Raw genomic sequence first — 25,054 nt, 5'->3', positions numbered from 1 at the left:
CCACATGCGCCATTTATTGCAAGAATGGTTGTAACTGTAAAGGACTGGAAACAACCCAAAGACCCTCCAATCAAAAGGGGCCTGGTTAAATAGAACCAGGAACCCCAAACAAGAATGACTAGGAACTCTTCAAAATACTGTAAGCAAAAAACAAAACAAAACAAAACAAGACTGATGCTGAAGGCAGCCTCTGGGCAGCTGCCCCCTCCCCTGCCCAGAGACTTCACTATACACGCCTCGATACCTTCTGAGTTTTGTACCATATGAAATATTCAGAAAAACAAAATTAAAGTATACATTGAAGCTTTCCTTGTTACAGAAGTTTCTGGCTTAGCTCCAGCTCTCTCCTGCAGTACACCCTGCCTCCTGGGAACTCGAGAGCAAGAACATGGGCACTGTGAGACTCAGCCCCTCTACCAGCCCTGAAGGGCAGGGGGAGCCCTGAGGGTCACCCCGGCCGCACTTCCGCCCTCTGCCCACAGGTGGCGCCCCAAGGCCGGCTGCCTGACAGATGGTGGCCTGGGAAGCCCTGGGGCCTCGGGCTGCTGACCAGGAGGCAAAGAAACAGGCAGGCACAAGTAAGTAACATAAAATAGAAACGAGCTTTATTTCTCTGGAAGAAGCAGGGAGCCACAGCTGGGGCAGCAACTTTAGCGGCAGGGGCTGGCAGGAAAACAGGGAACAGCACAGGGGAGGGGCTGGGTCAGAGAGGAAGCTCTGGTGTCCCTCCAGGGCAGCTGCCCCCCTTGGTCTCCTGCCAACCCTGGGGCCTTGGGCCCTGGTCCCTGCCACAGAACAATCTGGCACCCTTGCTCTGCTTCCAGAGCCACTTAGGGCTATTTCCAGGCACAAGATCCTAAGACCAGCCAAGTCCCAGAACGAACGTATCCACAGTGAGGTCACAAATCACATTCTCTCCGACACCCCAACGGCCCACCAGGGGATCCCTGGAGAAGGGCGCTCCCCTGGGGAGGGCCTGCTGGGTGCTGGTCCACCTTTCTGTGCGGCCAACACAACCTCCCTGCGCGGGTCAAGCCTGGCTTCCCTGCGGGCAAGAGCCTGGGGACACGCTCCAGCCACAGGCCCCACACCAGGGGTTGGAGCCCGAGGCAGGCCGGCTGCAGGGCCTGCTGGGGCCACCACCAGGCCTGCCTTCACAGGGCTTCTTCCCATCCCTTGGCTGAGGGCACCAAGGGCTGATCCAAAGCTGCAGGGACAGCACTGGGTGAGGGAGGGACGGCAAGGCGGGGCTCCCAGTCTCCTGCTGCCTTGGCCTTGCTCGGCCACTAGGCACAGCGAGTGGCAGCAGGTCCTCCAGACCCAGATGGGGTGTCTCCTCGCCCTTGTCAGATGGACAGGCTCAAGTGATTCCTTCAAGGCAGACCCTCTGGCTCTCCGGACATCTCAGCGCCTAAAGATGGGAAACAACCAGAGAGCCCCTCTATCAACAGAGTAAGGAGCGTCTAAGGTGAGTGGGCACAAGAGGGCCTCTTGATGCTAGGCTAATCAGTTGAAAAGTCGGCAATAATTTTGGAATTTATCATCCTGGGATGCCTTTAATCTTTAATAATAATAATAAAGAGAACAGTATTGCTCATTAGACTATCAGAGGGTGACAGGCATGGTAAACAACCCCACCACTCATCAGTTCGTTTGAACCAAGGGGCTAAAAAGTCTGATGCACTTAGGAGAAACAGTGTCCCCCCAGAACTATCTGCATCCCGGCATCGGGGCTGGGGAGCCCCATGTTCCCTGGCCGTGCGTGGCCCGCGAGGTGCCGGGCTACCCCCTAGCACAGTATACTCCGGGACATGGCTCCTCGGGCCCGGGACTCACTCACTTGTGGTGGGCGGGGCCGCAGGAGCCTAGGAGGTGGCAGCCGGCTTGCTCCAGGTTCCAGTCACACATCTCCAGCACTTTGTGGCACTCACTTCGCGGCCGCAGACCCAACCCGAAGAGCTGCTCCACCTGAGGAGCAGAGGGGGGGCGCCATGGGACACACTGGGGCCAAAGGGCACGGGCCACGGGTGGGGGCAGAGGAGAGCCAGAGGCAGGCTGGCGGGGAGGGGCGAGGGGAGGTGAGAGCAGCGGAACCAGTCCTCAGGGTCCCTGAAAGCCAGAGCGGGCAGGAGGTGGCGGTACCTTCAGATACTGGGCAGCCCGCTGCACGCTCCAGCTGTGGCTCTGCAGGGCCGCCTGGCACTCCTCTGTGGTCACCCCATGCACCATGGCCTGCAGCTGGGCACACCCGCCCACCGACCCGTCAGCACCACTTGGGCCCGCTCCTCTGGGGCCCTGGGGGGGCCCTGCCCCTCCGTCCGGCAGCCAGGCCCGGTCCTCACCATCTGGATCTTGTCTGCCGGCCGTCCAGCCTCTGGCCCGTCCCCAGGGCAGCCCCTCTGTGGCAGCCGCGCCGTGGCCCTCGGGGCTGGTGGCCGGGCCCCTGGGTTGCTGTTGTTGGCGGAGAAGTTGGCCTTGGGGTCTGGGGCGGCCTGGGGCATCGGTCGGACAGTGGCCGTGGGGGCGGCAGGGGCTGGGGTGCTGGGCGGGGGCAGCAGCAGGGGCACAGGCAGGGGGGCCGGCTCTTCAGGGCTCTGGGCCTCACGCAGGAAGCGCTGATAGCGGTCCAGGTAGGGCGGGCGCTCGGGCAGCAGGTAGTAGTGGGTGTTGCTGACCTTCTTGCCGTCGCGGACAATGGGTAGGATGCAGGGACCAGCCCGAGGGCCGGGTGCCTGGATCACTTGGGGCGTGGCGTACTTGGGGTCGGAGGCAAAGCTCTGGGTGGTGGGCATGGTCTTTCCCGGTGAGCTGGAGAGCCGGGGTGGCAGCGGGGAGCTTCCAGGTGGTACCAGGGGGCTAGGGGTCCTCGAGCCTTGAGGGGACAGGGGCTCTCGGGGAGGCACCCGGGGAGGAGAGGCAGGTCGAGGCCACCGCCCTACCTCCTCCTCGCCTGAGGGGGCCGGAGACAGCTCGCCACGTGGGCGAGTGGGCCTCGGGGGGATGGGCACGCGGGGGGGCACCTGGGGCTTGTCCTCACCCGCTGGGGCCGGGCCAGGAGAAGGGCCCAGGGAGCCCGCCGGGACCTGCAGCTGCCGCATGCACTCCTGCTGCAGCGCCTGGAAGATCTCTGCGGTCTGGGCCGAGCTGGGCGGCTTGCCCCCACCCTGGGGTGGGAGGAACAGATTGTCCTCCAGGGGAGGGAGCAGCTGTGCCTGCTCAGGCACAAAGGCGTAATTGGTTTCACCCTGGCTGGGCCCAGCACAGACCCCTGCACCCACCAGGGTGCTGTTGATGGAGCAGACCTCAAAGTCCTCCTCATCCTGGGCCACATCGTCGTAGGCAGGAGGCGGGGGCAGCGGGCGTGCGTCCCAGTCCACCACAGGCGTGGGGTGCAGGGGCCGGGGCAGGGCCCGCGTGGGGCTCTGCGGCGGGGTCTTGTCCAGTAAGGAGCAGGCGTCCATGGCCAGCTGCGCCAGCGAGGGTGCGCAGGGCCGTGGGGTGGGCACGATGGGCTCCTCGCCAAAGTCAATGAGCGTGACCTCGCCCCCGCCACCACGACCCGCCTTGGTGCCCGGCACCCGAGCGGAGGGCTTCGCTAGCCACAGCCCACGGGTCAGGGCTGGTTTCCGGAGGCCCAGCCTCTTGAAGTCGCTGGACAAGGGGTCCTGGTCCTCACTCACGGGGTCGTAGGTTGGCTCTAGGATAGAAAGGAAGACCCCGACAGGAAGGCAGTGTCAGGCAGGGGGACAGGGGAAGAGGGGCAAGTATCTTCCACCAACTCCCCACTCCCACTGCCCCCAGAGGTTAGCCCCCGGCTGCCAAAATTCTCAATGCACACCAACCCTATTCAAACAGGAGGACAGAACCTGCTCCGGACACTGTCAGCTCTCCACGGGGGCTGATGAGCCCCTGCCTCCATCTCAGCTACAGCAAGCAACACCCCACAGCTGCCCGACACACAAGACCCCAAAAAGCTCGGGCTCCTGGGCCCCGGTTAGTCATCGCTTCTCCCCACCCCATTACAGCACACCATTAGTGCAGGCTGGGGGCCATGGGCAATCGCCCACCGTCCAGGGCAGCAGGCGCTGTCCTTGCAGAGCACAGAACTCCTGACCAAGCACCACGAAGGCCCAGCCACAGCCTCCGCGGGTCCCAAAGGGAGTGGGGCAGGGCCAGGTGATGGCGGAGAGGTGGGCGCTCGGACCACACCCTTGGTCCAGAAGCCCAGGCTTTTGGGGGCCAGGGGGAGAGGCAGGCATGCTGGGCCAGGTCAGCGGCAAAAGCTCACAGCAACACACCCCACGTCCCCTCCCACCCAGCCAGCCCACCAGGGCTCTGTACCTTCCAGGAGAGGAGGAATGAGAGGAGAGAGGGGACGGGGGCAGGGGCCAAGGCATCGCGAGCAGCCCCACTTACTCTGAGCGAAGATGGCAGGCTGAGGTGGGCGAGGTGGAGGCTCCCCTGCAAGAAAGGCCATGCGGAGAGTAGAAGGGGCAGAGCAGGAGAGACAGAGGACAGGGGAGGGAAGACAGCCAGACGAGAGGGCAGAGTGTGGAGAGAGACAGAGAGAGGGCAGTGAATAGGGGTGCGTGAATGTACAAACCCAACAGCAAGGGGAAGCAGTAGGGCGGCAGGATGGGGGGAACCGTGTTCCGGAACGACAGGCACAGGATCCGGGAGATGGATGAGGCCCCTGGCCAGCGTGCAGCCCGTGGGGTGGTTTTGGCTCGGGAGAGGACAGCAGGATTAGGGGGAGTGAGGAAAGCCAGGATCTGAGCATGGCGGGGAGGAGGGAGGAGGGAAGCTGAGGTGGGCAGGCCAACACAGGACTGGCCGAGGATGCCCACCTCGGCGGATACAGCTGCCTCTCATCTTCCACCCCACAGCCAGCCGGAGCCAGGGCACAGCTGTCCCCCTGCGGCCCTGACCCAACTGTCCCTGAGCCAGAGCAGCCGGCTCGGCGCGCCCAGAGGGGACAGTGCCTCTTCCTGGGCAGCTGACAAACTTGGGGGGAGCTGGGCTCTTACTTTTCACCCTTCCTAGATGCTGGGTGGGTCGGGAGGTGCTCAGTTCCACGCTCAGCAGGTCAGGGGGATCCATGGGGTTTCCCAGGTACAGTCTGTGGGGGAGACAACCGGGTCAGGGGGGGAGGCTGGGGGAAGGGTGTGCAGTGATGACAGCTGGGAAACCTCAGGAGGAGAGACCCAGGGCCAGGCAGAGAATAAAAACCCGAGTGCGTGCAGGGAATCATCTTGTCCAAGCCCCCACAGAGCTGGGTCGGGAGCATAGGCCTTCCAACTCCCCACAGCTCCCCGAAGACCATATGCAGGGGACGTGTCATGGAGAGAGGGCAGGGCAGAAGTCCTTACTGCAGGCTGAAAGGCCCGGGCCGAAGGGGCTCCGAGAATACCCCCCAGGAGCAGCGCTGGCCGTCTGCAACTGTCAGGGCCCCCCCGCCGCACCTGCAGCCACCTGCCGGCACTCTCCTTGGCCGCACCGGGCCGCACTACCCTGTCACGGTGGGCAGGAGGCACGCTCTAGCCCCACTGCCAGGTGGGAAGGGGCTGGGCCACCTGGCCTGCTCCCGATTCACCCTCTCCAGCCCTGTGCTGATTGTCAGGCCCCAGGACTTAGTCACTCGGCTGATTAAAGCCTGGAGGAATGGGGCTGGGCTGGCCACAGCACGCCAGGAGCAGGGCAGAGGGCGCCGGGCCTCCTTCTGGAGGGCGTCTACATACCTCGCCCCAATTCCCTCAGGCCCTTGCCTGGCTCTTGGGAGGTGAGAGCCACCAGCTGCTCTCCCAAGGCTTTGCGTTCTGGTGTGTGAGGGCAAGGGGGAAGGCCTGCTTCACGGTGCCTCTCAGGGCAGAACCGAACGTCCGAAGTCAGAGGAGAAAGGGCTGCCTGCAAGCCCCCTGGGGCCAGCAGAAAGGGGAGCTGCCAGGTGGCTCGCCGGGGCAGGGCGCTCAGGAAGTGACTAATTCTTCGCCATGTCCTCCCCAGATGCCCCCCAGTGACCTCATCCTTTCGCTTAAAGGGGACTGAACCCCCCTGCCAGGTACAGAGTGAGCAGGCAGGTGGGCGTGCTGCCTAACCTCCCTTCTGGAGTCTCCCCGCAGGGAGCTCTTTCTCTGCGCCCCCGGGTCCGAGAACACCAGCTCCCATGGCCGCTGGGCCAGCAGGCTCAGTCTCCAGGATTCCAGCAGCCGAGCGGAGAAGCTACTACACAAACACCAGGGAGCATGACCGCTCTCCTGCTGAACTCCTTCCAGAAGCTGTTCCCAAGTCCCAAGCAGTCCAAGGCTGCTGCGCCGGGGGGGGCATTCCACCAAACAGAAGTGGGTCTCCATCCTCCGAAGCTCCTAACCCCAGTTCTGCCTGCAGGGAGCTTCTGGGCAGTAAAAGACCCTCTGCCCCACTGTTGTGACAAGGACGTTGGAAGCCAGCGAGAGCCTGTGTGCCCAGGGAGGGGCTGCTGACTCTGGAGCCACAGGTGACCGTCCCATCCCCAATCGCACTCACTCGTCAATCTTGTCGGGGAAACCCCAGCAGTGGCGGGGGTCACTGTCGCCATGTCCCGTGTGGATGAAGCTATTCTGCAGGGGTTGACTGATGTCCTGGGCCGACAGGCCAGCCACGGAGGTCACCACATTGCGCGGGAAAGGCCCCACACACAGCGTCCGCGTGTTCTGCCCACGCCACCAGTAATTCTCGGCCCTGCTCAAGAGAGATGACATGGTGAATGCTAGGGCATGGTGGGGGAGCCCCAGGGAGCAGGACCCTTTCCATACCAAGCTCTCTAGCCATGATATCTGACCACCTTGGCAGAAAGGGGCCCAAGGACTACGGCCCTGAGACCAAGGGGGTGTGCCATGAGCCCGCCTGTCCCGCGACCGGTCACTCCCCGGGTACAGGACCCAGCTGTTTGCACACACCTTACCCCAAGATACCTAGGTGGGTCAGACAGCTTTTCCTGCAGTTTACAAATAAGGAAACAGGTTCAAAAAAGTGACAGGACTTGCCTACAGTTCCCAGACAGATCATAGCAGACCCAGGATTCAAACTCAGTTGTTACTCTGCAAGCCCTGCACCCTTACTATAAAGCTGCCTCACCTCCTTCCTCCTGGCAAGGCCTGGACCCCCCACCCTCTGGCCACCGGACGTTGCTCTTCAGCCCAGTTTCCTGGCATCCTGAGCTGCAGGGTCCAAAGGAGCACCACGGCCTGAGCACTGGACTTGGAGCCAAGCCCTCCAACCACACTATATCTCCTGCACGCAGCCCCTCGTGCATTTGGAAGCACTCAAAGCAATCCATGCCATCCCATCAGCCCTTCTGTATCTCCAGTGCCTTCCACAACCTCTAGGCAGGGCTGTGGGCCCACCAGCCCCTCACTCTGATCTCAGACAGGAAACCTCTGCTGGTGTAGCCTAAGCCCGAGCCTGGGTTGGGGGTCAGGGCAGGAGGGGACCCTCCCGGACACTTCGAATGGCAAGCTGCGGCTTCTGCATCTGCCACTGGGATCACTCACACCTGACAATGAGGGCAGAATCTGAGCCAAGGCAGACGGAATGACAGCCTCATGCCGCTGTGGCAGATATGCGTGCGTACCCAGTCAACCCCCATCCGTGCAGCCAGGAGCATAAAGGTCTCCTCCAAACTGGAGTCAGACCGCAGGAGCCAAGGCGGGATGGAGGCTGAGCTCCTGGACCCTCCTCCAAAAGGGGACGTGACCCACTGGGAGCAGCATGACCTCAAACCGCCTGCTCTGGAGATCACAAGTCGAACCCCATGAGTACAGCAGCGCTTGGGAAGCCAAGAGGTGGGGCAGGGAAGGGCTGGGAGCCCAGCCTCCCTATAAACAGGGCCGCTGACCAGCCCACCACCACACACAGCAACCCTGTGATTACACCCTGCCCTGGGGTGGGAAGGGCAGGAGAGGAAGGAAGAAGAGAGGACAACACCCAAGAAAGGACAAAGCCCATCGGAAAACAGCAGGGCCATTCCCAGGAGAGAAACGCCCCCCAGCACCGCAGCCCCTGGGGGCCGGTTGTGGTGGATGTCCTCCCATGAAGCAGGGGACCTTGTTGCTGCTCTCTCCCTCCCCCCTGTACCCACTGGCTCCCAGGGGTCCGCGTGCCTCTCCACGGACTTTCTCAGACACCCACCCCAGGCTGGACGTTGGACTCTGCTCTCCACCCATGTTCAGAGGCGCTCATTAACCTGGGTGAGAGAGGCGGCCAAGGTAGAGAGCTAGTTCAGCGGAGAACAGACTCATGTCCAAGGCCAGGTCCACCCTGTGACCATGTCCTCCCTGTGGACCCTGAGCAAGGCCAGACTGCCAGGAGGTCACTCCCTCCCTCCACCCCTTTCCTTTTGCCAGCACAGCCCAAGTCCTCACATAGTGGCTCCCTTGGACTGGCTTCGGAGAGCGAGAGACGCCAGTCCCCCTCCCTTTATTACAGGGACAGCCGAGGCAAGAGCCCCCATGCCTGCTGGGAATCCTGACATCATTTCCCACAAACACTGTGCTCCTGGGGGAGGTGAGCTGGGAATGCAGGGCACGTGTAAGAGAGAGAGACACCCTCGGGAGTCACATCCCAAGCACACTCAGAAGCAGCGTCCTCCCGACGAGGCTCAAATGTAACTCCTGAGATGGCCGATGCCCTACTGCGCTGCCCGCCTACCCCCTCTGAGGTTTGGTGGGACCTAGGTGTCGGCAGCTCAGAAAGGGAGCCCACCCTTCTCCCCCGGCCTGCCCTGGCCACACCCGCTCCCCCCACAAACAGACCAGAGTCCACAGCAACGGGAGGCTCAGGCCCACCATGGGCAGACGCTGCGGCGCAGGCAGAAGTCCCTGCGGGAAGAGAAAAGGGCCCAGCACCTCCAGCGTGAACTTCCTATTTCCTGCTGCCTGTCAGCATCCTGGGACAGGTAAGGAGTGGAGTGGCACCTGGGAAACCAAGGCCTGAGCTGAGAACTGCCTAAGGCTGCCCCTGCTCTATTTGGGACCAGCTTCTGGAAATTGCAGCCCCCCTGTCCCAGTCCTGGCCCAAGGTAGTCCAGTCCAGAAAGGGCTGATAAATGTTGCTTAAACATTCTGCTCAAAACATGGCCCCACTAACTTCTCTCTGAGCGACCCAGGCAGCCCTGGTTTCGAGGGACAACCCAGGCCCCTGCTTCCCCCTCCCCTACCTGCCACCGGAGGAAGAGGCTCCGGGGACCAGGCCAGGCCAAGGCCCCAAGATGGATTTCAAAACCTGTCTCCCGTCTCTGGTTCTATAAAATCGGAACATGAAAGTGCTGCTGGCCATCCCAGCTTCCAAGCAAGGCCCCCCCCGGAAAAGACCCATTCATCATTTGTCCCTCCATCTCGACAGCACCTCACAAGCTCGACAGAACATCTGGGTGTCCACTCTCTGCCCAATGCCTGGCGCCCCGAGAAGCACGGAGCCAGGGACGAGGGGATCCCAGACTCGACCTGGAAACGAACACCAGCACTGCTTCCACAAGGGGAATCCACGGTTGACAGAGGAGCAGACATAGAGCAGAGAGCCAGGCTAAGAGACGGGGAAGCAGAGACCCACACGTACAAGCCCAGAACCCAGAAGGCACAGGTGAACAGAGAGCCCCTCCACCCGGAGACATGGAGACAGCCAAACAAACACAGAGACATTTGGGCACCAAGAAAACAAGGGGGCAGAGCGAAAGCACACAGGCCCACCCCCAAAGCCTCACCAGCCGTTGTGGCCTCCTGCCCCTCACCTCCCACCTCCTGAGCAGCTCCAGGAACCACCAGCAGGCACTGTGGTCCAAGTGGGCCGTGGCCCTGGAGGAGGAGCCCAGCGAGCCCACACTGGCAGGCAGCAGCAGGGCCTGGGACGCAAGGGTGGGGCAGGGCACGGCCACGGTGCCTCCCAAGAGGAGTGGCTCCCCCAGGGCCCCACCTGCTGCCCGCCTAGCTCTGGTGGTAACCCAGGGCACCAGCTCCAGAGACACACAGCCCAGAACACAAGGAGCAACTGAGTCACCCCCTGGGGAACACTGGGCCCCCACTGACAGCAAGGGATGGGGGGAAATAAAGACCCGAGGGCTACGGTGCACAAGAAGGATCAGGTCCAAGGTCCTCGGGCTCCTGGAGGTGGGAATAGGTATAGGTCCAGACTTTTGACTTAAGGCCCTGCCATGCCCCCCCCCCAGACAGGCCCTCATCCTAACCTTCCTATTTCCAAGAATGTTCCCCAGACAGCCATGCCTATAGTCCCGTCTGGTCCCCAGCCCCAAACTCACAGACTATCTTCCTTCCTGACCCCTGTGCCTCTCTCCTCCTAGAAGCTTTCTGCTTTTCTGCACTAACTCCCCAAACCTCCACCCCCACAACTCATTGCTATGTCCTTTGTATTCCCAGATACTGGGCCCAAAGGCTAGGGGAGCCCTGGTCTGGGGAAGAGGTGCTGGGGCCACAATGAGGGCAGGTCATGTTCCTCCAGAACCACCCTGGGCTCCAAGGCCTACTCCATCACTCTGACTCAACCTAGAGCTCTCCTCTCTTACCAACCCCCATGAGGCACAGGATTTAACTAAAAGCCCCAGACCCCCAAACCTGAGGCCCGGGTAGAAAGGGCTCTGTGGGAAGCGACCCCTGCCCCTATCCCTGCCTGGCTCTGAGTCACAGAAGCTGGGAGCACAGGGGATTTCCTCTGCCTTGCTCCTCTTCCTGGTCCTCCATGCTCACCCCCTACCCCAAAGGCACCTCAAGCCTGCCCTGCCCCAACCAGTTTCTCAGCCACCCTGGGGATCAGATAACAGAGGGTGGGGTGAGTGGTGGGTAGGGCCTCCTGGGCAGAAGGGCTTCAACAGGGGCTGCAGGAAGGAGACATGACTCAGGGCCTGGAGGCAGAGACAAGCATCGGAGGTGTCTGGCAGGGGGAGGGGTCAGGAACAGAGGGCCCTGGGAGGGGGACTGGGGGCGAAGGAGCCCAGGTGGGCAGCCCAGCAGAGAACAGAGGGGAGCCCCCGAGGGGGCAGTGGGGCTCAGTGGGAGGACAGAGGCTGCCAGGAAGATGGTGGGTTGCTCTGGGGTACTCATAGGCACCCAGGTGGGCAGTCAAGAGTCCCTGGAGGAGGAGGCGGGAAGGGAAGGGAGAGAAGATGAGAGGAATGTTCAGGAGCTCCAGAGTCCCTAGTCGTGGCCCTGAGGCCCAGCTGAGCCACTTCCTAGGCCTCACCATATGGCAGCTTGGCTCTGACCCACACAGCCAGGGCCGGAGCCGAGTGGGAAAAGGGTAAAGGAGGTGGTGCTGGGCAGGGAAATTCCCTTGGAGCAGAGGCATCTGGTACTTAACCCCAGGCGCTCCAGAGTGAAGCCAGGCCCGTCCTCCCCTTACTGCACGGCCTGCGACGTCATGGGAACCCTGGAGGCAGAAGAGCGCTCAGCCAGCAGGCCTCTCCATCCCCACCCTGCACCCTTCAAGGCAGTGCAGGCGTGGCCCCGCACTCCCTACCTTCCCTCGATGACGGTGATGACGTCGTTCATCTGGATGTGCAGTTTGTCTGGTTCCTCAAAGTCCTGAAGGGCCCGCATGTCCGTGGGCTGGGCCTGGGGGCAGAGACAGGTCCAGCCTGGGACTGACGCCTGCCTAGATATCCCAGCCCCGGGGCGCAGACGGGCCCTCACCTCCAACAGGAAGTCCCGCAGGGCCACAAAGGTGGGCCTGTCCTCGGGCTTGTGGGCCCAGCACTGCACCATGACATTGTAGACATCCTGGGGGCAGTCCTCCGGCCTCGGCAGACGCTCTCCCTCCTTGTCAATCTTATGCAGAATCTGGCGGTGGGGCGGTGCAGTTTGAGCACGAGCAGAGCACCCAGCTCTTCACTTCCCACCTGCCCTCCAGCCCATGGAACCACTGGAGCTGTGGGCTACCATGCCTGCACCCCAAAGAACAGGTGTGTCTCCAGGAACCTATCCCGGGGCCTCTGACCTTTAGCCCCTGGTTGGGGCCTCCGGGTAGGTGGCCATGGCAAGGAAAAGAATGAGAGCAAGCCCCAATCTGTCCCTCTCCTCACCACTGGGGGCCCCTCTCTCTGCTCAGCTATCTGAGCCGTCATGTGCCGACCCAGGGCAAGGGGGATGGGGATCCTAGCAAGTAAGAGCCAGTTCTGACAGTGGCAGGTTGGGAGCCAGGAATCCAATCAACCCCCACCCGTCCTGTAGGGAGCGCATCTCCAGCCCCTCACCTGACTGCCATTGAGGCCAATCCAGGGCTCCTGGCCATAGGTGAACATCTCCCACAGTGTGACCCCAAACATCCAGGTGTCACTGGCATGGGAGAAGGTGCGTGTCTTCAGGCTCTCAGGAGCACACCTGGCAGAAGCAGGGGTCAAACGGAAGGCCTCTCAGAGCATGCCCACCCACATCAGCCCAACGGACAGAAAACACTCACTCAACAACATGTTGGGAGCCTGTGGGCCAGGCTCAACAGTAGGTATTGGTGACACGTGTGAAGTGAACAGGGACAGGACTTACTGTGCGATGCACAGACTGGGAGAAAATCATCTATGCTCATGTCTTTATTCCCATGGAGGCTGGGCAGGACGAGGGTGAAGTCTGGTAGGTCAGGGAAGCAGTGGGGGCAGAGGTCAGAGGCTCCAGGAGTTGGTGAGGGAGAGGACAGGGGATAAAATCTCGGGCTGTTTTCTAATCGTGGTGGGAGGATGACAATTTCCGGATTTGGGGCAGGATCCTGGGACTTGGGTCATTTCAGCAGGAAGGCGTGGGTGGGAAATTTGGATAGGGCCTGGGGAAGAACCGAAATGGCTGGAAACAGTTACACCGGCTTCACCCAAATACCCCACACTCCCTCTGGGACTCCCTTTTGGGTGAGACAGAGAACCGCCACCGCAGTGAAGCCAGCAGGGGTATTCCCAGGGGTCTAAGGTGTGGAGTGACAGGGAAGCCGACCGAATGGAGAACCAGAGACTCTCTCCTGGGACTGGAAACCTGGCCCTGCCACTCGAAGGGGATGGGATCCAGGGACAGTCACTCAAGATCCCCAAGCCTCATGTTCTCATCTGTGAAACTCGAGTAACAATCATCTGCTCATCACACAGTGCTGTTGTAAGGGGACTTTATCATTTACCACCCAAACCAGGATGCTTGGGTATGAAGGGGGTGCTAATAATTGCTCCAGAATAACAGGCATAATCCGGAATGTGTGGTCACCCGACATATAAAATCAGTTATTAATTGGGGGGGGTGCATCCTGGGTTAGAAGGATTTTCTGGCAAGAACTAGACCTATTCCTCGCACCCCAAAGCAAGGGACCACACTCCTTCCGGTACGTCCAGAACCAATGGACCACAATGGTCTCAGCACAGGAGAAACTCACACAGGGGCCAGGGTGGGGCCAGGTACCCCCTTAGCATTCAGGTGAATGTCCCTGGTCAGCCTGCCAGGCCCGGCATGGTCCAGCCCTGCCTGTGGCTAGCTCTACATGGAACATACTTGCCAACCAGTCTGCCTGGCTAACTGCTGATATTTCAGGAGCTTCCCATGGAGTCCTCTAGGAAGCCTTTCCAAGCTCCCACAGCACGCATCCCTGTGCATTGCAGTATCCGGCACATGGGCCCAGAGAATTCCTAGATGGATGAGTGGATGAACTGCACACAAGGGCACCCCAGGCCCAGAAAAGACAAAGGCTATGTGGTGAGACTCTGAGGCCTGGGGCACGCAGGGACTGGGATGGGGCAGGATGGGGTCCAGGCCCTATGAGGCGGCAGCACCTGTCCCTCACCAGGCAAAGGGCACCTTGCGATGCTCTTGCATGACATAGTGGTCATCATTCTGGGGTAGCGCACGCATCAACCCGAAGTCCCCAATCTTGACCAGGTCACGGGTGGCCAACAGCAGATTTCGGGCAGCCAGGTCACGGTGAATAAAGCGCTTGGACTCCAGGTAGCCCATGCCCTCAGCCACCTGCACAGCATAGCGGCTCAGAGTACCCAGGAGGAAGTGGCCCTGGTGCTTTCGCAGCCGGTCCAACAGCGATCCAAGCGGTGCCAGCTCTGTCACCTGAGGCCACAGGGGAGGCAGGAGGAGTAAATGTGGCTGAGCCCTGCCCCTCCCTCAGTGCCCCATGCTCGGCTCCCAGTCCCTCTCCTGAAGGCCTGAGCCATGCTCCATGCTCCTTCCTGGCCTGTACTCTGGGGACCTCTAGGACTTCTCCAGCTTCCCCAAGCCTCTCCCTCCAGGTAATATGGGAACGGAGGCCCAGAGAGAAGCAACCCACAGAGGCTCAGATTAGAAATTCTAAAAATGAAACTCTAAGGCCAGCCCCTCCTATGAGTACAACTCTCTGCCAATGAGCACAAACAAAATCCAAAGATGGACCTGGGCTCCAGTGGACATGGTACCAGGCTAGGCCCCTAGGAGCCACTCTGCCATATCAGTGAGGGACCAAAGCGTCCTTCATCAGAATGGAGGGACGAAGCACAGCATAGGCGGGGGGATGGGCAGATCTGGGGCCCCAGAGACCCTGCCTGAGCACCCGTCCACCACCCGCAGCACTCACCATCTTCATGGGCGGCGTGAGCACCACACCATAGAGGCGAATGAGGTTGCGATGGTCAAGCGAGTGCATGGCGTTAACCTCCCGGATGAAGTCGTCCATGGCCTCAGGCTGGCTCAGCACGTCAGGCTTCAGGCACTTCACAGCCACACTCACCTGCCCAGAGTGGGGATGGAAAGGAGTCAGGACAGGCCCCTGGCCCCAACACTTGGAGGCCACCTGCTCCTCCCTCCAACTCAGTCCCAACAGCCCTGTCTCGGGTCTGCTCGTCTGGATAGGTGAGCACGTCACAGGGGCCTGTGGCCCGGCTGGAGCAGGGCAGCTTACTGACCTACCCTGGACCTCCCCTTCCTGGGACAATGCCCAGGTTAAATAGCAAACCTACAATAAGAGATGATCAGTGTGATGCGAGAATATTAAAATGTTGTCATAAAATGCAATACTAGAAATGTTTTCGGTGTGGAAGGAAAATGTTGTAAATAGAATGCCAAAAGGGGCACCTGGGTAGCTGGCTCAGATGGTTAAGCATCTGCCTTCGGCTCAGGTCATGATCTCCAGGTCCTGGGATCGAGCCCCACATCTGCTTTTCCCTCTCCCTCTGCCTCTCCACCCCCCACCCCCGCTTGTGCTCTCTCTCAAATGAATAGTCTTTAAAAAAAAAAAAACCATATATATACATATATATGTATATATACACACTACATACATATATATAGCCCAAAAACGAACCTATGGTGAGAGAAATCAAAAGAGTGCTTCCCTTGGAGGAAGATACACTCAGTGGAAGGGGCAAGAGGGAGTCTTCTGGGGTGCTGGGACCGTTCTCTATCATGACTGGGGCAGCGGTTACATAGGCCCATGCATACGTAAAAATTCACTAGGCTGAAATAACTCTGCTTCCTCTGAGCGGGGGGATTACAAACCATTGTTTTCTTATTTTTAAAAAATTTCCAGTTTTATGATAAGTAAATTTTTATAATTGAAAAAAAAAAAGAAACAGACATGTCAAGTTAAAGCTGAGCGTGGAATCCGGAGCACGCCCCTTTCGACCTGTGCCCAGCCCCATTCACATCCCAGTAGAGGGGAAAGATCTGCCTCAGAGGCAGAGTGAGGGGGACTCTGCCAGAGTCTCTTCGAGGCCTGTCCCTCCACCACACCCCACAGGACCCAGAAGCTCACCGTCTTCCCCGAGGGGGCGTCCCACTCGCCCCTGCGCACCACGCCAAAGGAGCCATCTCCTAGCTTCTCGAATAGATGCAGGTCCTTCTCCCCAATGAGGCAGGTGAGGCTCTGCAGGGGCCCCTCCCCTGCCGGGCCCCCTGGGGTGGGTGAGGTCTTCCGGAAGGTGCTCTGAGAGTGATGAGGGGGGAACTCAGCCTCCAATCGCTTTCCACTGAACACCTGTTTGAAAGCAGCCAGGGGCCAGACGGAAGCCTCAGGCGCCGGAGCTGGTCACTCAGTCCTGCCCCATAGGATCCTCGGCTAGGCCTCCAGAGGTCCTGGCTTTGCCAAAGTGCCAGGGGGCAGCCTGGCTGGAGGCCCTCCCCTCTTCCAGACCACACCCTCAAATGGGAATCCACAGTCTCAGTGTGGCCTCGGGGTATGTGCCAGAAATGGACTGACAGGCATGTGGCTTGTGACTGCTGTGGCCCCACACCCAGCTGCGGGGTCAGGGAGAGCCCAAAGCCACTCCAGACCCATCTACTGCACCACTTGTCCCTCCCTGTCCCCCTACCCAACACAGACTCCGGCCCCTAACCCGAGCAGATGGGCAGGAGCCCGAGGGGCCCTCCACAAACACCTCCCTTTCCATTTTTAGCCCTGGCCCCCTCTCTGGGGTGCCCATTTGGCGCTGTTTGTCTCCACCCTCCCTGGGGAGCTGACTGCCCTTCATCCTGCCAGGGGGAGAGGATAATTTGAGCCTGAGGTTGGACCGTGAATGTGTGTATGTGGCGGGAGCGGGGGGAGGGGGGGGTAGCGCAGATGAAGCAAGGTCTTGCTGGGGAAGGGCCTGGGAAGACAGCTGGGCTTCTGGAGGGGTGCCTAGAGCTGAGAGCTGAGAAAAGAAGGCTGGAGGGGACTCTGCAGCCTGGGCTATGGAGGGAAGGGGCCAAAGGTCAGGCCCTGAGTAGCAGAGTTGGCCCCGTCGATCTGACTTGGCCACCACCACTGGGGCATCCAAAGCCTTGGCCTCAGGCCACAGACTCTGTCCATTTGAGCCCCTGCCCCCCAAAGGTTGGCAGGGTCTTATCTGCATGGGGTAGGGGGTGTCTCCACTCTGAGGGCCTCTTCTAGCCACTGCTTTCCTCCCAGTAACTAAACTCCCTTATGTTTGCAAGCAGTGCTCAGCTAGCAAGGCCCTTCACAGCCTTTATCTCAAGGGACCTTCTCTACCACCCAGTGAGGTGAGCTGGACAAGTGCCACCAGCACTCTTGCTGAAGACCCTCAGGTCTAGAGAGGTTCACCGACCGACCTGAAGACTGCCTATGTGGTGGGTCCACGACCCCTGAATCCCGGCGCGCTGCACAGCTCTTCCCTCCTGCCTTCATCCGCCCAACAAACCCAGCCTTCCCTAAAACCTGGGCAAGGGACCAGGAGAGTGTCCCCAGAAAAGGCCACAGGCTCCCAAGAGACAGCCCCTTGGCCAGACCAGAGCCAGGAAATCTCTGCTGCCCAATCCTGGTCCAGCTGTTCTGCCCTGCCCACTCCCCTCACCCCCCACCCAGCCCTGAGGCCAGAAGCAGGGAGGGAAGGCCCTGGCTGGTTCACTTCCTCTCGCATTGTCTTCCAGACAATGGGCAAAGTTCCACTGAGTCAGAACAGGGACTCACCACTCACAGACCTAAATTAGGGCAAAGGGAGAAGGGGGGCAGGCTGTGGGGAAGGAAGCTGTGAGCAGGGCCAGATGACCAGAGAAACCCCTGCAGACTAGGGAGGGTGGGGGAGGAGGGGAGCGAGGCAAAGATGTCCCAGGTCCAGACAGTCCCCACCACTCTGCCCTGGACACTGGCCCCAACAGTCAGAGCAAGGGCTCAGGTTACGGCGCACCTGTCAGCGAGCGCCTGTTCCACGCCCAGCACGACTGCACAGCGGGAGGGGATGGGAAGCCACCGCGGTGCACAGGCTACTCACGTGCCATCTCTGGTGGGGATGAGACACTTAGCCGGGCAGTTCTACAAGCACCCTGCCCAGGAAGACCCTGGAGGAGGGAGGTCTGGACCAGGTACAGATTACACCTGCCTGGGAATGGGGGAGTTTCCCAGGACTGACATCACAGGGAGGCCTGCGAGGCTGCCCACCCCATCTTGCACCTCGTCCACGCACCTTGCTCATCCAAGACTTGCGTTTGCACATGGCCTTTCTCCTCTTCACCGCCTCCCATAACCGCCGCTGGCCTGTGGGGAAGGAAGGGGTTCAAATGTTAAGGTAGCTCACATCCCCCAGAGAAGCTGCCCGCCTGCATGCTTCCTTGGTCACCCTGGGGTGGTCCACTGCAAGGTACTGCCCAGCACAATGACACCAAGGAAACAGACCATTCCAACCCACCAGGGGCCACAGTTAACCAGACGGCACTCCACGTCTAGGCAGTGGTTCTTGAACTAGATGGAGGTGTTTAACCACCAAAATTGAACAGCAGTGGTCTTTTTCCAACTCTCAAGGAAAAAAAAAAAAAAATCAAGGTAATGGGTAGAATTTGCCCACTTTTGAGTTTTTTTCTCCCATAAAATTTTTTTATGTTCCTGACATCAGATACCAACTATCCAAGCCAAAACTAGCATATGTCGATGTCTAATTTAGCATGTTATTATTTAGCTATTTTAAGTTGAATGTACTAGTAAGTTTCTAATGCTCTACAAGGAATACCATGGCTTCTAGATGTTACAATCAGTACTTTTAGGATAAATACATAGAAAAAAAATGAGTTCAGCTGATACAGCAGATCTTGGTGCACGGGAACGAGACAGAAGGAGCTCAGTCTACAGCAGATCTTTGAGAGACAGAGACAGATTAAGAGAAAATTAGCAAACCCTCTGAGGGTTTTTATCTTCTCGTGTTCATACGGGGCTCTCTGGACACGGACCCTGGCGTTCAGAATGATGAACCGGGCCGACTCAATGCCACAATCACAGCAGAGGAGGAGATGGAGGAAATGCATCCTCCAAATGTCTGAACAAGCCAAAAGGGGTGTGTGTTTAATCCTGAGTATCCAGAGCTAGAAGACTTCATTCTCCTCCAACTCCAGGTCACCCTTCCGACTGCCAACTGTCCTCCTGCGCTCATGGCGTGCGGCATCTACTGACGCCCCCTACCCCACCTTGGGGGCTCCTGGGCAGGCCACGGCCTCCCACCCGATGGAATAAGGGGGAGGGCTCTTCCATGCAGTTGGCAGTCCTAATGACAGAGGAGGTAAATGGTCAGTGGGGAAGCAACCGGCAAGGCCAATGGCCCCACCTACCGGGCCGGCCCATGCCAATCTTCTCCAGGTCCTCATTCTTGACATACTCAAAGTGGGACAGGCGGGTCACGTTGAGGTCATCGCGGAGCCGCAGGAAGTACTGTTGCAGCTGCACCTCGGACAGCAGCTCCAGCAGCCAGCCCGTGCCCTCCTCTGGCTGCATGCTGCTGCCCCCCAGCCTCTGTGGGGAGGGAAGAACAGCTCAGGGACCAAGGCGTGCAGGGAGGTAGCAGGCGAGCCCGCCCTAAGTGCCCTGGGCTCACCCACATCCTACTACGCTGCTTCAACGAAGGGCTCGAATCACCTTCTTGCTCCCCCAAACTGTACAGAATGCCCTGTACCCCTGGGCCCCTCTTCCCAGCAGCAACAAGGATGGAACTGGGCCAGTTGCAATACAGCCCAAGCCCTGGCGTCGGGGTCTTAAGCCCAAACTTTGTAGTGACCAGAGATCAACCTCTCTGTTCTCAGAGCCACAAACCCTTTGAGAACCACAAAAACTACCGACTGTGCCTCCAGGAAAACAGACACATTCTTACTCATAAAGTTTGCATTAAAAAATTGGGGAGGAGTAGCAGGCTGGCTCAGTCCGTAGAACATGTGACTCTTGATCAGGGTTGTGAGTGGGAGCCCCACACTGGGTGTAAATATTACTTAAAAATAAAACATTTTTAGGGGCGCCGGGGTGGCTCAGTTGGTTAAGTGTCCAACTCTTGATCTCAGCTCAGGTCTTGATCTTAGGGTTGTGCGTTCAAGCCCCACACTGGGCTCCATGCTGGGTGTGGCACCTACTTAAAACAGATACATATTTTTAGTTGGGGGGTGGTGGTGCAGGGTCCCTTGAGACCCATCCATAGGTTCCCCAGACCTGATGGACCCCAGAGAAAGCACTGTGGACCAGATGAGCTCTAAGTTCCACCCAATACCTGACATCACCAGAGCCTCTCCCCCCAGATCCAAAGACCATCCCACAGGAGACCGCTCGAGTGCCGTCAGGACCACACGAGTGGAAGACAAAAGGGGCGCAGACGCTGGGGTGGGCTTTTATTTTTTTTTAAAGATTTTATTTATTTATTTGATTGATAGAGCACACACAAACAGGGGGAGCGGCAGGCAGAGGGAGAGGGAGAAGCAGGCTTCCCGCCGAGCAGGGAGCCTGATGCAGGGCTCGATCCCATGACCTGAGCCCAAGACAGACGCTTAACGACTGAGCCAGCCAGGCGCCCCTGGGGTGGGCGTTTAGATGCTGGCTCAAAGAGGCAGCCTTGCTTACCTCCCTCGACAGCTGTCACCGCAGACCGCTGCCCTGTGTTGTTAAAGCTTTCAATTTTTTCGGGCGCCTGGGTGGCTCAGTTGGTTAAGCGACTGCCTTCAGCTCAGGTCATGATCCCAGGGTCCTGGGATCGAGTCCCGCATCGGGCTCCCTGCTCTGCGGGGAGCCTGCTTCTCCCTCTCCCACTCCCCCTGCTTGTGTTCCCTCTCTCGCTGTGTCTCTCTCTGTCAAATAAATAAATAAATAAAATCTACAAAAAAAAAAAGCTTTCAATTTTTTCAAGAAATGCTGGAAATCTGAATCTAGATGTGAAATCTCGCCATTAAAATTCTTTTTGAAAAGGTAATATATGCACATGATAAAATATTCAAAAGGCACACAGGAGCCATGAAGTCTCATTCCCTGCCCTATTGCAGAGCCCCCTAGCCCCCCATCCCCAGAGTCAGCTGCCATAAAGGACTTCTAAATATCCTTCCAGACTGTTTTTCCCCCACACAAACATTCACCCATCAAGCACACCATTCTGTTCCTTGTTTTCACTTAACATTCTCCTGACTTTTTTAATTATGTCAACCAATTCAAGTTTGAAATACACACACACACACACACACACGTTCTGTGCTGGCCAAGCAAAACACAAGTGCAGGCTATCATCAGCCAATGGGCCACCAGTGAGCGACCTCTGACCTACACTCTCTGCGGCCCAGAGAAAGAGGACACAGGGGCACCCCTGAAACGAAGCAGCCTGACCCGCTGGACCCGAACCCATCCTTGTCCAAGTCAGACACCTCAGAGCTGAGGGCTGACCCGCATTCAGTCCCCCACCAAAGAAGACCCACAAGAGGGAAGAGGCCAGCAACCCCTCAACGCCCCCCCAACAAGTCAGAGGCGGTCTCGGCCCCCGGCTCTGATCACAGTGCGCACTCAGAGAAGCAGACTCTTGCAGCTCAGGCCTAGCATGCGCCACCTGCCCCGACAGCTCCTGGCGGCCAGTGCCAGGACTTCAGACCTTCCCAGGCAGCTCAGGACAGTACAAAGAGTGACACACGGGAGTGGGAGGCCCTCAGTTCAAACCCTGGCTCCTCCACCAAGGCAGCTGGGCTACAGGGGGGGTTTCCAAATTTCAAGCTGTGACCCTTTACCCAGACGGTTCTCACAAGGGCTGTACGGCCCCCTAGGGGACATTCTTGGTTGTCATCATGTTGGGGGACCTCGAGTGGCATTTAGTGAGTGGCTGGGAGACAAGAACACAAGTTATCCTGTAATGTACAGAGCAATCTCACCCACTGTCCCAAATCCCACACAACTTAGTTCATGCAGGTGAAAAATTGGTTTACAATCACCTGACCCTAGAACTGAATTCCATCTTACATATGAACAAAAAAGTATTTTGCAGTCTAGATACACAGTGAATCCTCCTAGAGTGGAACTAATACGTACACTGAGGGAAAACTGGCCTTTGTTTTGTTCAGAACTTACCAAAAGCTGTTTGCTAGTCCGAAAAACGTCACGGAAGGCAACCCACCTTTATGATTTCCAAACTCCCCTATCAGTCAGCACTTGCAGGCGCTGCCTCCACGGTGGTTCTGCTGGAGGGCTCCGCACTGACTACTTCATGTCAGAACGTCCTGACATATCAGAATACCTGAAATGTTATCCTCACTTTCCTTTCATTTCCCCTTCATACGATAGGTGACATCATGTTGACTGACTATATACACACACAGTAAAAAGGACATATTTCTATTAATTTTATTTAAGAAGAACAATAAAAATAACTCTAACACTTGATACTTACTATACGCCAGGCATGGTTCTAAGCATCTGGCTGTATTAACTCACTTATCCTCAACAAAACTATCTGTTCCGCACAAAGCAGTGTAGACATAAGAGGGCAGGACACTGCTGCTTTCCAGAAGGCGGCCCCAAGGGCGCACTGTGAAAATCACCGACCCAGGCTGGAGCTCTCGGCAGCCTGGCCATGCAGGGCCGGCCAGGACTTCCATCATCACGGCCCTGTCTCTGAGGCAAAGAGACCGCACCCCCTGCATGCCCTAAGTTGTGCCTGCCAGTGGGGCAAAAGCAGTCCACAGACCCCCTCCTCTTCTTGACCAGTCTCCAAGTCTCAGGGCTCCAGGCTCCCCACTCCCACCCTGCTCTGGAGGCAGCGGCTCCTCAGAGCAGCTCAAAGCCATGTACCGGGTGGTCAGGACTGGGGGAGACACAGAGCCCTTCCCCTGAAGCTGCTCAGAAAGCACAGTCTGGCCTGTTTCTTTTCCCCAAGACAACAGCGAACAGATCTCCCTGCTCAGCTGGACACTCCCCTCCCCGCTCTCCAGCCCCAGGAACAGGCTTGCTCTGCGGAGGGGTGTGCAGGGAACTGGAAGAACACCGGGATCCCAGTGAGAAGCAAGCAATCAGGGTCTCAGTCTTGTCTCTACCGCCTGGCCCCGGGTGAGCCAGGACAAACCCCCCCCCCCTCTGCTAACTGCCCCTTCCACAGCCAGTTTCTTTGTCTGTGGAGCACAGGGAGGGCACTGCCCCGGCTTCTCCCCAACCCTGCTCACACTCTCCAGTTGTGGGTGTGCCTGGCCCCCGGCACACCCGCAGTCCCACACCTGTGTCTGACGCCTGGCGTGGGGCTCTCCTGGTGTGCACACTTCCTGCGTACATTCTCCTAACACACTCACCAACCAGAATGCAGCAGCCGAGGGGAGAGGCCCCGAGCCCAGAACCCCTATCAAGCCCTCAGCCATTGCCAGTCCTGTACTCTGCCCCTCAGTGAACTGCTGGCTCTGGGGGGCTGGAGGGGGGGTTGCTGACCCAGTCCCCGGTCAGTCCTACTCACACCCCCAGCCCCCACTCACTGTGTACAGGCGTCGCCGTAGTCTGGCCAGGAGAGGGAAGGAGAGCTCTAGGCCAGGGAAGCGACGAGCCGCCGGCATCTCCACGGAGCTGGACCCCCTGACCAGGTCACTGGGGCTCTGGCCCAAGAAGTAGGAGGAGCAGGGGCTTTAGCTCCTGAATTCAAGGTTCTGCCCAGGATGGAAGCTGACCACAGGTCTGGCCCAGGAGTCCCCCAAATCCCACACCAGGGGTGGGAAATGGGACAGAAAGAACAGGGTGGGCCCCCTTTCTCGGCTGCACAGCTGTTTCCACAGCTGGCTAGTCTGGCAGGAGCGGGTTAGCTCTTTTCCCGGCTGCAGCCCAGATCCTCTGTCCTGTTTCTCTGACTTCTCTTCAGTGCAGTGGTCACAGCTCAGCCCTACTCCCGGGCTCCCCCGCCTGACCGCCCTCCCTCCCTCCCTCCCTCCCTCCTCCCTCCCTCCCCAGCTGAGCAGCTCTGACACTGGCTGAAAAAGGACCTTTCTGAATCACTGCCAAGAGGGTGGCGGGAATGGGGGGACTCTTCCTCCCAGCCACCCGCGCTGGCCCCCCTGCCTCCCCATACACAAGGCCCCCTGTCTCTGGCTTCCACCCCAGCCCCCATAGTTGCAGACAACTCCTGGGATTTTAGGGTGGGGGTTATGTGAATCAAGCAGTAATGCACAAAGAGGGGCTACAGGCTCCCACATGGGCTTGTCTGGGGCTGTGGGGGCTAGAACACCGCCTGAGTTGGGGGCTTGGGCCCCGGACAGTCATTCCTGGGCCCTGTAGGCAGACCCTTCAGAGACCCTCTCCCATCACCAAGTCCAAGCCTTGGCTGGGCGTCTGCTGGCTCAGGCCCTAATGTGGCCCTGTTACCCTGGTGCCCGACGGAAATAGGAGGCCGGCAGCCTGCCAGAGTGGGGCAGTCCAGCCAAGAGTGAGGGGGGGCTGTGGGGGTGAGGAATCTCCACCCCCTCCCCTGGGGTTGCCTTGCACTGCCCACAACATCCAGGGTGCCTCCTCCCCCAGACCAGCTGGCTAAGATCCAAAACCCCCTCAAAATAAACAAATATGTCCCTAGACCCTGCTGGGATGCCCCCACCCCAGAGCAAGGATTCCAGACTATAGGATGCTTCTTGTATAGCACCCCCACGCACAGACAACAGCCTCAGCTAAAAGGAACTGGAGACACTCCATCAAGCCCCCATAGGCCCCCCATGTTCCTGCAGCTGACAAATGATCCTTCTGCCCCCCCTCAAGAGAGCCAGCTGCCCTTACACTCCCCTCACTACAGCCCCCAGACACACCTGACAGCTGCAGGAAGTCCTCGCAGTCTCCCTCAGCAACCCCCCCCCCCCAGCAGCCATGCCCAGGGAGCCCACTTCTTGTACACTGCTCTCTTGTCCCTATCCAGCTGGCTACTGGCTCTGGGAACCCCAGCCGGCTGATGGGGCAGGCAGCTGGGTGACAGTTTTGGGGAGTTAGCACATAGGCTCTCTTTCCAAGACCTCTCTTAGTACTCGACCTTCCTCGCAGAAAGGTTACCTGAAAGGTCAGCCATTTCCTGCTCTGACCCCATGGCGGGGGGGGGGGGGGGGAGACAAGAAGGTAGGTAGGGGGTGTGGGTATTGGTGGGCACTCCCAGCACTCAGTCCCTCTTACCCAGTGCTGTGTCACCCACCACCCAAAGCGTGTGGAGCCAGCCAGGTACAGCCTCCCCTTGGTCCAGTGAATCACCAGTCTGAGGCTGGGGTCAGAGCTAATGGACAAGATGAAGTCAGGATGAGGTCACACTGGAAATGACTTTTCTCAAAACCTGGCAGACAATGCCCACGGCTCAGAGAAGCCTACTGCCTACTTCCCACCAGGCACCACTCTGAAGGAGCCCCGAAGA

General features: G+C 58.9%; 1 protein-coding gene across 16 annotated transcripts in view; it reads right to left on the bottom strand.

Annotated features, from left to right (window-relative positions):
• Window positions 1-583: 583 nt before the first annotated feature.
• The window catches only part of TNK2 (tyrosine kinase non receptor 2), a 47,099-nt gene continuing 22,628 nt past the window's right edge, over window positions 584-25,054 (bottom strand). The window contains exons 1-17 of one of the 16 annotated variants that reach the window (XM_034999940.1): window positions 23,160-23,551; window positions 19,023-19,203; window positions 17,891-17,961; window positions 15,745-15,966; window positions 14,569-14,721; window positions 13,792-14,069; window positions 12,236-12,362; window positions 11,676-11,822; window positions 11,503-11,597; window positions 6,523-6,717; window positions 5,028-5,119; window positions 4,342-4,461; window positions 3,303-3,697; window positions 2,343-3,212; window positions 2,143-2,238; window positions 1,841-1,968; window positions 584-1,411 (exon numbers count right to left, since the gene is read on the bottom strand). In XM_034999940.1, the coding sequence (XP_034855831.1) occupies window positions 1,405-1,411; window positions 1,841-1,968; window positions 2,143-2,238; window positions 2,343-3,212; window positions 3,303-3,697; window positions 4,342-4,461; window positions 5,028-5,119; window positions 6,523-6,717; window positions 11,503-11,597; window positions 11,676-11,822; window positions 12,236-12,362; window positions 13,792-14,069; window positions 14,569-14,721; window positions 15,745-15,966; window positions 17,891-17,961; window positions 19,023-19,203; window positions 23,160-23,237 (3,255 nt within the window). In that variant the 5' untranslated portion in view covers window positions 23,238-23,551 and the 3' untranslated portion in view covers window positions 584-1,404. Of the gene's footprint in view, window positions 1,412-1,836; window positions 1,969-2,142; window positions 2,239-2,342; window positions 3,698-4,341; window positions 4,462-5,027; window positions 5,120-6,522; window positions 6,718-11,502; window positions 11,598-11,675; window positions 11,823-12,235; window positions 12,363-13,791; window positions 14,070-14,568; window positions 14,722-15,744; window positions 15,967-17,890; window positions 17,962-19,022; window positions 19,204-23,159; window positions 23,552-25,054 lie in introns of those variants that run through there. The other 15 variants (XM_034999950.1, XM_034999934.1, XM_034999937.1 and 12 more) reach the window with 15 other exon arrangements.

Source organism: Mirounga leonina, unplaced genomic scaffold (genome assembly GCF_011800145.1).
Source record: "Mirounga leonina isolate KUSES-001 unplaced genomic scaffold, KU_Mleo_1.0 Mir_115, whole genome shotgun sequence".
Taxonomy (NCBI): domain Eukaryota; kingdom Metazoa; phylum Chordata; class Mammalia; order Carnivora; family Phocidae; genus Mirounga; species Mirounga leonina.
This window is presented reverse-complemented; position numbering and strand designations above follow the sequence as displayed.